General features: G+C 51.0%; 4 protein-coding genes across 4 annotated transcripts; 2 read left to right on the top strand and 2 right to left on the bottom strand.

The window, feature by feature from the left end:
* Positions 1-1,481: 1,481 nt before the first annotated feature.
* Positions 1,482-3,033, top strand: EI97DRAFT_453809 (nicotinate phosphoribosyltransferase; the record flags this gene model as incomplete). Its single annotated transcript, XM_033800481.1, has 4 exons — positions 1,482-1,537; positions 1,598-1,737; positions 1,788-2,756; positions 2,804-3,033. 4 exons carry the CDS (start codon positions 1,482-1,484, stop codon positions 3,031-3,033), a joined length of 1,395 nt encoding a protein of 464 aa, XP_033648784.1.
* A 165-nt stretch (positions 3,034-3,198) lies between these two features.
* On the bottom strand, positions 3,199-5,242 carry EI97DRAFT_489450 (FAD-binding domain-containing protein). The gene is made up of 3 exons (XM_033802220.1): positions 5,068-5,242; positions 4,090-5,018; positions 3,199-4,016 (listed from the first exon to the last, which is right to left on the bottom strand). Exons 1-3 carry the CDS (start codon positions 5,152-5,154, stop codon positions 3,503-3,505), a joined length of 1,530 nt encoding a protein of 509 aa, XP_033648783.1. The 5' UTR covers positions 5,155-5,242; the 3' UTR covers positions 3,199-3,502.
* Positions 5,243-7,616: 2,374 nt separating this feature from the next.
* On the bottom strand, positions 7,617-9,231 carry EI97DRAFT_428609 (uncharacterized protein; the record flags this gene model as incomplete). Its single annotated transcript, XM_033797251.1, has 2 exons — positions 8,313-9,231; positions 7,617-8,265 (listed from the first exon to the last, which is right to left on the bottom strand). The coding sequence occupies exons 1-2, from the start codon at positions 9,026-9,028 to the stop codon at positions 7,617-7,619; spliced, it is 1,365 nt and encodes a 454-aa protein (XP_033648782.1). The 5' UTR covers positions 9,029-9,231.
* A 397-nt stretch (positions 9,232-9,628) lies between these two features.
* On the top strand, positions 9,629-10,674 carry EI97DRAFT_388342 (putative short-chain dehydrogenase/reductase family protein; the record flags this gene model as incomplete). The annotated part of the gene is made up of 2 exons (XM_033796181.1): positions 9,629-10,494; positions 10,551-10,674. 2 exons carry the CDS (start codon positions 9,629-9,631, stop codon positions 10,672-10,674), a joined length of 990 nt encoding a protein of 329 aa, XP_033648781.1.
* Between the last annotated feature and the right edge of the window lie 1,068 nt (positions 10,675-11,742).

Here is an 11,742-nt window from a genome sequence, read left to right as displayed (position 1 = left end):
GGTCTGCAGTGGCTGGTGCAGTTGCTGCAGAGTTTGGTGTTCCTGTCTGTGCACCTATGCTCAAACACACGGTGCCGTGCTCAGATACACACACAGGTCAGGTCAGCTGGGCCCTGGAGCCATGCCCGCTCCTGAAAACTCTGATCCGGCACCAAAGAAGGGTGAATTGCAGCTTTCTCCTTGAATAACTCTTGAACCAGATGCTGCAGCGGGTTGCAGCTAGAGATATTGGATCTTTGGGATGTCAAAAAGATGTGGTACAAGTTTGGAGATGAAATTCCAAGCGGAAAAAATGTTCCAATATTGGTGTTTTGTAATGCCAGCTTGAGTCTAAGACTATGATACTGCTATCCTAGATACATGTGCCCGAAGGCTGTGTATACAAGGTTATAGCTAGTATAAAGATTTAAATCTAACCTACTAAGGAAGAGAACAGAGAAATTAGTTATAGGCCTTTATTTCTCTGTTATATTCCTCCTCCTTATTTAATACAGATTTTTTGTTCTTTTTAGGTTTGTTCCTGTCTTCAGCTGTAGTTGTTTATACTTAACTTGAAGGGGAAGCCATTGTCATGTGCTTAGTAATCGAGATTACTAAGCATGGTGGTGTTGTTGCTAGCTATCGTAGGTTGCTAAGGCTATTGAAAATCTAATATTGTTGGTTGATATTGGTGGCGAGCGAGGCCGGGGGTGTTGTGTGCCAGGAGCCAGGCACCGAGGTTCTGCCAGGCCTCGGCTTTTTCCTGAGCATTCCCTGGGCTTCTTTGGTATTTCGGGACCGAGGTCCCTAGGTCCTGGCTAAGCAGCCTTCTCCTCCATGTGGTTTACCTTGTGACGACGGCGGGAGTCGAACCCACGACCTCTATGATACCTTGGTACCAAGAGGTCCCTGATGACTTTACCATTAAGCCATCCATCGCCATGGCTACCCCCTTCAGGAGGCTATATCTCCTGCTGCAGATGCTGCAGCATACTGCAAGTTGGGAAAAGAAGTATCTTTGATAGATTGAACAAGTGGAACAAGTTTGGAGATGAAATTCTAAGCAGAAAATTTGTTATGATGTTGGTGTTTTTTATTATTTCTCTCTAAGATTAACAATTATTATTATCTAAACTTTGTAACATCTTATCTCTATAATTCTATTATCCTCCATTAACTACTATTAGTGGGCTAGAATCTAACATTTAGCTACTAGATATAGTATAATAGGACAGAAACAGGATAATTATCTAGAGGTGTTAGACCTCTGTAAGTTATATAGAAAGATCCTAACTAAGCAGCTAGTCACGTGCTATGTACGGTGCCAAGTAATCTATGGGAATCACCACACTAGCGGGCAGGGTGCATCACGTGGAAATAAATGTTCCGACATCGATAGATCTCCAGGGCTATCAAGGAACCCCACCCGGCTCTCTGCCTTCGCCTTCGTCTTCACCCGACTTCGACTTCGTCAAGACATCACGCACGCCTCATTGGGCAACATGGCGAGCAACAGGTCCGCCGTGCTGCCCGAGGGCATCTTTTCCCTCCTCGATACGTACGGCCGGCTTGACATGTCCGCACCCACTCCGCATCTCGACCGCTAACTTGGAGCCAGCGACCTCTACAAGCTCACCATGCAGTGCTGCATTCTCAGGTTCTTCCCTAGTGTTCCTGTCACCTACGGATTCACCAATCGCACCCCGGAGAAAAAGCTCACTCGAGCCGCCTTCAAGTGGCTAGAGGCCCAAGTAGCCAGCGAGTCAATATCCGACCTCCAGTCTACCCACGAACTGACCCGGACGTAGAGTTTGGAGATATCTCGCTTTCCGCCGACGAACTCCGCTTCCTGCAGAGTAATTGCCCCTACCTGAACAGCGACTACCTGCGCTTCCTTTCCGAATTCCGCCTGCAACCCTCAAAGCAGTTGAAACTCGTATTTACTCCCGACCATGACCTAGGCCAGGACAGCGACGTTGGTGCCTTCTTCATACATACCGAAGGCCTCTGGGTGGATACCATTCTCTACGAAATACCCCTGCTCGCCCTGATTAGCGAAGCCTATTTCAAGTTCTGCGATACAGACTGGTCACACGAGGGCCAGGTGAATAAGGCCTACCAGAAAGGGGCGACGCTTCTGCAAGAAGGCTGCATGTTCTCCGAGTTCGGCACCAGGAGACGTCGCGACTATCATACCCAGGATTTGGTCCTACAGGGGTTGCGTCGGGCGCAGGACGAGGCCGACGCGAACGGATGGCCAGGGAGATTGACTGGCACGAGCAACGTCCACTTTGCCATGAAACACCAGCTGACTCCCATTGGTACCGTCGCGCATGAGTGGTTCATGGGAGTAGCTGCCATCACCAATGACTATGAGCATGCCAACGAGATCGCGCTCGACTATTGGACGGCAACGTTCGGGGAGGGTGTCCTGAGTATCGCCCTCACGGATACTTTCGGGACGCCAGCTTTTCTGCAGGCTTTCAAGAAGACAATACCATCGCGCGCGTCGACGGGCATGCCTGTCGAGGGAGGTCCAGCGGAGCAGCAGTCTGCAACGACCTTCGCGCAGGTTTTCTCGGGTGTACGGCAGGATTCCGGAGATCCGCTAGATTTCATCAAAATGATGCGTGAGTTCTATGTTGAGCAAGGCATCAGGGAAAAGAAAACAATTGTGTTTTCAGACTCTTTGAATGTCGACCTTTGCCTCAAGTATAAATCAGCCGCCGAGGCACAAGGATTTCAGCCAACCTTTGGCGTGGGCACCTTCTTCACAAGTACGTTCTTTGTGGATTTTCCAGATACCCTCCCTAATACCATGCAGATGACTTTGTCCAGCAGTCAACTGGCAACAAATCAATTCCGCTCAACATTGTCATCAAACTATCCTCGGCGGGGGGCCGTGCAGCTGTGAAGATTAGCGATAATATGGGGAAAAACACGGGCGACCAGGCGACCGTTGAGGAAGTCAAAAAGCGTCTCGGCTACAAGGAAAAGTTGTGGGCCGGTGGGGATGAAAGCACCCGCTGGGGTACGGAAACTACTCCACCGTAATCAAGGACCTCTCACACAAGTTCGCGCCTACACCGCGCCAATAGCAGCTCGGAAATGGAAGCAACATTCCCCTCTATGTAAGCTAGCCGGACCGCCCTGGGACCAAGAATCGCCTTCGGTTCAGGTCCGAAGTCTTTCTGCTAACTCGGTGGCGTGCTGTCACTTTTCCGCGTGGAAGGAAGCACCTAGGGCTTGAAAAGGGTATGCGGCGTCAAACCATAGTAGCAATAGTAGGTTCCACCAGCTCTCTAGCGAGTCAGGAAGCACTGCTCACTGCAGCTGGTTCACGGATGACAGGCACCCCGCCCCTCCCTCTCAGAGAATGAGCCAGGTGTTGGCGAGAGCTTCGGCAGCAAACCATGGGATCTACGTAGTAGAAAACATTCAGTCGTACAACGAATGACCGTTTGTTAGAGCAGCTTGCGAATGAGTTTGTACCTAGTGGCTCTTTCATGACAGAATCCGAGCTCTATAGATTGCCACCGACTCGAGACAATTTGAAACCCCCAGGGACCCTGCGTTGCCACCATTCATCAGGATCATACCTTTGGGCAACTTTCCGTAGAAAGTCCACATTCTCCTTTCCATAACTTCCTAGGGGATCTTGTTGCCCTTCCGCGTAGTTGAGATACACCAAATCCTGTAGCTTCCCGTCTTTCTTTGCGATTGCCTTCAACTCCGCTGCCATTGCAGTCAGTTCTGCGCGTGCAAGTTCCAGTGCAGCGTCGTCGCCACTCTTGATGCTGACGCCTGCCGTCCACAAAATGCCGTTTGATATCATGCGATCGAGGCCCATGACATTTCCTCCTTTGCTTTTCCCGATTTCTCCAAGGAACTTAGGGAGAGGCTGGAAGAACATCTGCGCTGTGAAGTTATTCGCTCCAACTTTGTCAGAGAGGATTGAGACGAGTTGCTCGTAATAGGAAGCACACTGGCGCAGAATGGACTTGTCGTTCTGAAAAGTAAGAGTTACTCCTACGTTCCTAGCGGTACGGACCGATTGTTAGAGAATGATGAAAAGTCCATTCAAGGACTAAGACACCCTCCGGAACTTACCTGGTCCCTGGTTCAAGTTGGTTTTCGTTCCCGATATCAGCGATGGATTTATGGCGCCAGTCCTGGGAGACAGTTGGGATATTGTTGATCTTGTCAAAGCTGGTAGTGTTGAGATTTCCTTCACTATTCGCTTTTATGATGAGTATTATCGCAGCGGGGCTCGTACTCGCATCGTGCACTATAGCGGCGAACATTGAGTCTGCCCTCCGTGTTTCGGACGCGTCTGTGAACTCCACAATGGCATCGATAACTTCATCCGTATGATCGGTGGTGACGATTCTTTCCCCGAACGCCAGATCTACCACCGGTGTTGGTTCGAGATCGAAGCGCGTGACGATGCCGAAGTTAAGCGCCCCGCCTTTGAGTGCCTTCCACAGGTCGGAATTCTCTTTGGAGTTGGCGTTGACAACCTCGCCGTCTGCAAGAACGACTTCGAAATTAACAACAGTGTCGCAGCCGAAGCCATTGCGCCCAGTGAAGTACGAATTCCCGCCTCCAAGCAAGAATCCTCCAACGCCGACATCGCCATCGCGGCCTCCTGTGACCGTAATCCTGTGCTTGTAGAGTAGATTTCTGTAGACATCTGCCCAGCGGGCTCCGGGCTCGACGCTGGCTAGCTTCGTCTCGGAATCGTAAGACGAGCTATTCATCATGCCAAGGTCAATGGTGACGCCATTGGCGATGTTGTTTGAGCCTGCGGGACCGTGCCCACCGCTTCGGACTGCGATGTGCCAGTCGCCAGCCCCAAAGCCACTTGCGGCCAATGCTTTGACACCCTTAGAGACCTCTTCCGTGTTGAGAGGTTGGAAAAAGCACCATGGCCGTAGTCGCGCGTTAGCCGACCACCAACTCTTGACTCGACCTTCGTACGCCGCCGAGGTCGCAAGAAGAAGGCGGTTCCCCAGTCCTGCGTCAATGAGGGCGTCGCACTAGTTGAGGTTAGAACTGTAAGTTGGGAATTTGTGAGGTGTTTCTGACGGGAGGATATCCAACTTCTTTCGCTGATGTAGATAGAATTGAAGCGAGACCGAGCGAAACGATTAGACTAGCCGAGTTGTGAAACATACTTTCAAAGACTGTGTGTCGGCACGCGAGGCAACAAGAAATGCAGTGAATTTATCAGGCAGAAAGTTGTAGAAAGTTGTAGGGAGACTGATGATGGATAGGATGGCTCGTTGCTGGACGCTGCGTCGAATCGGTTATATAGTCAGAGCCGAATACTATATGCAGCAATGAACCGTGATTAGGAGGCCCAAGCTACACCATGAAGAAAACATGTTTGGGTACTATGCCACAGATGCCGCGTAATAGTGTACCCGTGTTCTAGGTACATGGAATGCTGTTTGGAGAGGGGGAATCCACCAATGCCATCGACATGAACTAGTCCGACTTGATCCCATGAGGCCAACAATACGGTCTCTGTAGAGACATCACTGCGGTTCACAAGTGTGTCCACCTCCAGGGTTAGTCCACTCATGCATTCCCACCAGCATACCTCCGCACCTCCGCACCTCCGCACCTCCGCACCTTGACGCCTTCCTGCCCACCGAAAGCGTCCGTCTCATCCGACCATCCGACGGTTTCCGCCGCCCATTGCATGCGTTGGCGCCACTTGTGCGCCGCGCGCAGGTCCTTGCTCCTACATGGTGTCAATCGCCATCTCTATCCCCTGTAGTCAAAACTAGCCCCAAGTGGAAGATGTGCCAAACAATCAAAGGGGAGCCTCTTGCTCTACAGGGATCTCCACATCAATCAGGATCTGTCCCTAGTTACATGTAAGGTAACGGTGTGTCAGTGTTGCGGGACTACCAACATCAATTGCTTCCCATCCGGCAAGAACCCGTTTCCTCTGTACTGCCAACCATGGGCGGGTTGTCTATTGTCAAACCTCACGTCTTCAATCCTATGCGGCGCACCTGTGGGCATATCAACGGCGTATAGGGATACGGGCGCCAAGGTCTCCGCATTATCGAGAGGCGAAGTGAAACGGAACTGAAGTCCTTCACCTACCATCCCAAACCCCTCCCCTCCGCCCCCGCCAATGGATCGAATCCCATGGGACGGTTTACAGTGACCAGGTTGTGTTAAGCCTTGGTGAAATTACAAATCCCGTTAACTCGTGCCTGAGATCAGCTCACGAGCAACACAACTCCGTCAGCAGAAGAGCCCACATCCCAGGATAGAGACCAGCAGGGGTTCAAAAAAGGCAACCAGAAAACGCGCCTAGACCCTTGCAACGGGAGACGCGAGCCGTCGCGTACCGTGATGTTGGATTTCACATATAGCAAAGTTGAAGTTCTCGCTGGTATTACGGAAGCAGAGGACCTGTTTAGGAAAACGGCAGCCTCCCTTCCCTTCAACCGAGCAAGATGAGCACGCACGCAACCAGAATGATGCGGCATTCTACATCGTACAGCACTGCCTGCCTCCCTCTATATAGGAGGTGGAGGTGTGCATCTGACGATACGGGATGTTGCAGATGAGAGAAATTTAAGCTTTTTATTGCCTAAGCCGTCAGCAACCAACAAACTACATAGCTAGTTTCACCTTAAAAGTTTCTCGACCGACGGGACTTTGCATACGCGGAGATCTGCATACCCGGAAATGAATACGCGGAAATCTGCATACGCGAAAACTGCATACGCGGACAACTGCATACGCGTAAGTGCGTGAGGAAGATCTTGCCATTGTCGAGATCGTGTGGCTCGACCTGGTTGACACAGTAGTTACGCTTGCGAAGGACGCTTCAACGGCTATTCTTAGCTACATACTGCGGTCTCGACAAGAGCAACACAGCTGAAGCCTATTAACACAACGAAAATTGCAACTACCCTCGACTCCTTAGTGCTACAAGTCTTCTCCGCCCTTCTGCACCAACCAACGTCCCATCCCAGAAGGCCTCTAACCCACAACTCCCATCAAGCCGTCCACCTCTACGAAACCACAAGTCGCACCTTCGAACCAACCCGTCTGTCCTCCGTGTTCTCCGTACGTTCATGGCTTGGGCAACTGACTCCTCTCCTTCACTCGGCGACCTTCGAGCCCGTCTTGTAGGAAATCTTCGCTGCATACACGTACGAAGACATTGTCCCTCACTTGCGAACCGATTCCTCGCCAAAGGAGGATTCGAAAGCAGCACCATTTAGGAAATCTGGGAGAAGCGTGAAAGTGGTAAGCATAGAAGGAGACGGGAGGAAGCTACTGGTGGGAGACGGAAGGGGGAAAACACGCGGCAGAGTGAGGAGAAAGCAGAATATGTACAGATGTTGGACCCTTGATGGTCTTCGCGTGTAGACATGGGTGGCATAGGAGCTGCTTTGAGAAGGCCGTGGCTGACGATGCGGATAGGAGGTGGCCTAAATGTCCGCTTTGTATATGGTGCGTTGGTTTTAATATGCGAAGATTTAGCATTGACCCGTTTACTTCAGTCAGTATCCGAAAATCACTATTGCTAGAGCGAAGTAGCGGCATCTAACTGATCAGAAGAAACCTTACGCTGCTCATTCGAGGAACTTTTCGATAGGATACTATATGATTTCCAATCTTTCTAGTTCCTTGAACACCATTTGGCCCGGCTTGTCATGTATGCTTTCAATCCACATTACCTGCATCAGGTAATTCTTCACAGCCACCCAATCAAGTCCCGGACTGACGATCTCCCACGCGCCCCTTACCCAATCGTGTGCATTAGCGGCCGTGAGTGCAGCGATGATTAGCACCCACAATCCTAGCCTCCTGTCCTGCTCTACTATGCCGGGAGTCACCTTCACATACGTTCTACCAAGTTGATCAACCACCCAGCCGTACGGAATCCTCCGTCCCGGGACCTTGAACGTAGTCGCTAGGAATGCAAGCATAGTGAGGCGAACTAGCTCTTCAATGGGGCTCTGGAGTGAGCCATCAAGGGCTAGGAGCAGCGACTGGAGGGATGTGAGAAGTCTCTGAAAGGATCCGGCATGATAGCGAGCGTGCACGCAGACACTGTGGTTGATCCTCAAGGACAGGTACTGGAAGTCTAGGAAAACATTTACAAGTCTAGAGTCCCAGTCCGGGGATGGCCGGAAGCGTCCTGGGGGTAGAAGTGAATATGGGGGAGGAATGAGCGGCTCCCAGGACACAGTGGGGTGAAGGAAGAACGGCATTTGGCCTGAGCTCAGAGACCATGCGAGGTCCAGGCTTCGATGGGTAAGTTGACTGACGGTGAATTGCATGGGCTCACTCACCGATCGAGCTTGAAATGCAATTTGGGCCTCGCTCTCAAAAATGCCAAGTCCCCTCTTAACTGCACTATTTTACGCAACCCCTTGAGATGCGCGGCCGCAGCCTCCCAATCACCAAACACCGCAGCCAACAGGGCGAGATTGATAACAATATGTAGTACCGACTCATCTCGATATGCGTCCTCTTGGCGCATTTTTGCCCGTAATAGCGACAGGGTTTCCCGCAGGTGGAACACGGTCTTGCGACCTGGCTTGCCATTCCACTGAGTGACCATGAGTTCATTGATAGCGTAGCTGGCGCACAGAATTGAGTGCAGGAACGTAGCATCGGAGAAAAGCCATTCGAAAAATGCGGAGTCGACGCAGTCGAAGTTGACACAGCGATCAAGAGGAGATAAAGCCTGGTTGGCGACGTTGTATGCGAAGGCTTTGAAGAGGAGCCCCTTGGCCTCCGAGTCGATGTCGGGAGCAGCAAAGCGGACGAACGACAGATGGCTTATTGACGACACCGGTAACGAAACTACAGGTGTGGTAGGGTCCTTAGTTTTCGCTGCTGCAACGTTGCCCCCTTTCGCGAGTCGCTTCTCCTCTCGCTGGGTCCTGCGGGATCCTTCACGCTTGTTTTTACCCTGCATGCAGCGGCTTCGGATCCGCAGGCTCTTTCCAGGTTTGAGGTTCGACACTGGGTCAAGTACGACAAATTCGAAGGCGGTGGCCATACTGAGGATCCCATGGATAGGAAGGGCTTCGGTTCAAGCTACGGTCCAATTCGGAGCATGATTTTGAATATATGTGCTCCCTAAGCGTTTAGGATTCGATCAGGCGGATTTGGTTTGGATATTGAACGACGTCGATTGGGTGCCCGGCACCGTCGACGTACCCTGAAATCCTTGGGAGATTCATGGATGGATGGGAGCGTGGTTGAGGATTGAAGTGATGCGACGCTCAGCCTCCTCCCTCTGCACGGACCGCCTTGGAGAGAACGACCAGATTGTTGTCTGTTTAAGGAAGGCGCTAGGCCGTTTTCGCAGCGATGCTGGCATGTAGACAACAAGTAGTCGACCACAGCATCATAATGCCAAGTAGACAGAGAGGCTGTTATCGGCGTTAAGGCGTTCGGACCAAAATGGAACTTGTCAGCGAATTGTACAAAACGGCTGCGTCGTCTGCTTGCAGTCGAGCCCACGGCAAGTCCAGCGAACAAAGATCATCGAAGAACGCGGCTCCATCGATATCGGAGCAAGAATACCGTCAGTCAACACATCTCAACTTGGAGGGGCACCATGGCGTCCATGTCACTCCCACCGTACCCATACTCTATGCCTAAAGTCATCTTAAGAAGCGCGAGAACCTCCAACAAACAAGTCAACCCCTCTCTATCGGGGAAAACGCTTCTCATCACCGGCAGCAACAGTGGAATTGGTCTAGCTTGCGCACAAATCGTGCCCACACTCGGGCTCTCACGCCTCATCATGGCCGTTCGAAGTGTCGAAAAAGGGGAAGTGGCCGCGGCGCCCATTCGCAAGGAACACCCAAACTGCACAATCGAAGTTTGGGGTCTCGACATGCTATCCTACCCATCAATCCAAGCGTTTTCGGAGAGATGCAAAACGCTTCCAAAGCTGGACATGGCGATTTTAAACGCCGGTGTTGGAAGCGGATCCATATTCCACCTGAACCCCTCAACAGGGCACGAGGAAACGTTCCAAGTGAACTACCTCTCCACCGCCCTCTTATCACTGTTGCTGCTTCCCATCCTTGCCGCAAGGTCACCCGCCTCCGCACCAGGCCGGCTCACCATCGTCGGTTCTGGCACAGCCTTATTCGCGAAATTCGAGAACCGGAACGCAGTCCCGCTAATACCGTCCTTTGACACCCCAATTTCCGGCTTCGCCGCGGCAGGAGAGCGGTACGGGACGACTAAGATACTCGTCATGATGTTCATGCACAAGCTTTCTGAGTTCGTACGGGCGGACCAGGTGGTTATCAATGCCGTCGGGCCAGGCCTCACATCAGGGACGTCACTACATCGAGAGTTTACCGGACCAGGAAAGTATATAATGGCAGGAATGAAGAAGGTTGCTTCAAGGACACCCGAACAGGCGGCTTGGACGTATGTCGATGCTGTAGCGGTCCATGGGAAGGAGAGTCATGGCGGGTTCATCATGTTTTGGGAAGTTTGTCCGTAAGTCTTGCTGAATATTGTGTTATTGGTTGATGCAATTCTAACGAGGCGTTTAGATTTCCGAGCGTGATGTACACAAACGATGGAAAGCGGGCTATGGAGAGGCTGTGGAAGGAAACAATGGCTGAACTGGAATTCGCTGGAGTGGAAGGCATACTCGACTCGATGAAGAAGATCTAGTTAGTGCGAGGTAGTCATAGAAGTGCAGCTTTGTTGCTAATCGTTACATAATGTATCTCCTTAGACCTGCTGTTCCTAGCTAACACCTCGCGTATTCTTCGCTATATAGTGTACATTTAAAAGCATTTTCAACGAAGTTTCTAATAACTTAACGTCTTTTTAATAATGCAATAGATTTTAGAGAGGTATGCAGTCGAACAGTTAGTTAGACAATAAGACCTTGCATACAGAAAGATATCCGCAGATATACTCTCTGCTAGACAACTAATCTAGGATAGTTTTATAACATTAAGAGTCTTAATAGAGCAGTTTATTCTAGCAGCTTTAAAATTTTTCTTCTAAAAAAATACCAATATTGGAACATTTTTTCCGCTTGGAATTTCATCTCCAAACTTGTACTACATCTTTTTGATATCCCAAAGATCCAATATCTCCAGCTGCAACCCGCTGCAGCATCTGGTTCAAGAGTTATTCAAGGAGAAAGCTACAATTCACCCCTCTTTGGTGCCGGATCAGAGTTTTCAGGAGCGGGCACGGTCCCAGGGCCCAGCTGACCTGACCTGTGTGTGTATCTGAGCACGGCACCGTGTATCTGAGCACGGGTGCACAGACAGGAACACCAAACTCTGCAGACCGCACCAGCCACTGTAGACCGTACCAGCCACTGCAGACCGCACCAGCCACTGCAGACTGCACCAGCCACTGCAGACCGCACCAGCCACTGTAGACCGTACCAGCCACTGCAGACCACACCAGCCACTGCAGACCGCATCAGCCACTGCAGACCACACCAGCCACACCAACTGCACAGCCACACTGCTGCACCACCGTATCCTCAACCACCACCAACCAACAACACCACCACCCAGATATCCTATCCCAAGGATATCTGCTGCACCTGCCCCTATACTAGGATAGTTAGGACCTTGTCTAGGTACCCTACTATCTTAGGATAAAGGCTATTATCATTGTTTTCTTTTAAACAATAGGTATTCTAGCCTAAGATCTTGTCCAGTGGATAGTCCCTGTCTGCCCTGCCTAGGCAACTAGGAACAACAGGGTTTCCTT

This window comes from Westerdykella ornata (genome assembly GCF_010094085.1).
Source record: "Westerdykella ornata strain CBS 379.55 unplaced genomic scaffold EI97scaffold_76, whole genome shotgun sequence".
NCBI lineage: Eukaryota > Fungi > Ascomycota > Dothideomycetes > Pleosporales > Sporormiaceae > Westerdykella > Westerdykella ornata.
Note: the sequence above shows the minus strand (reverse complement) of the source record. Positions and strands in the feature narration are given on the sequence as shown.

Coding starts and splice junctions, on each gene's coding strand:
- EI97DRAFT_489450 (XM_033802220.1), bottom strand. CDS start 5,154: ATGTTTCACAACTCGGCTAGTCTAATCGTTTCGCTCGGTCTCGCTTCA. Junction 5,019..5,067: donor AAGAAGTTGGATATCCTCCC/GTCAGAAACACC, acceptor AACCTCAACTAG/TGCGACGCCCTCATTGACGC. Junction 4,017..4,089: donor CAACTTGAACCAGGGACCAG/GTAAGTTCCGGA, acceptor CCGTACCGCTAG/GAACGTAGGAGTAACTCTTA.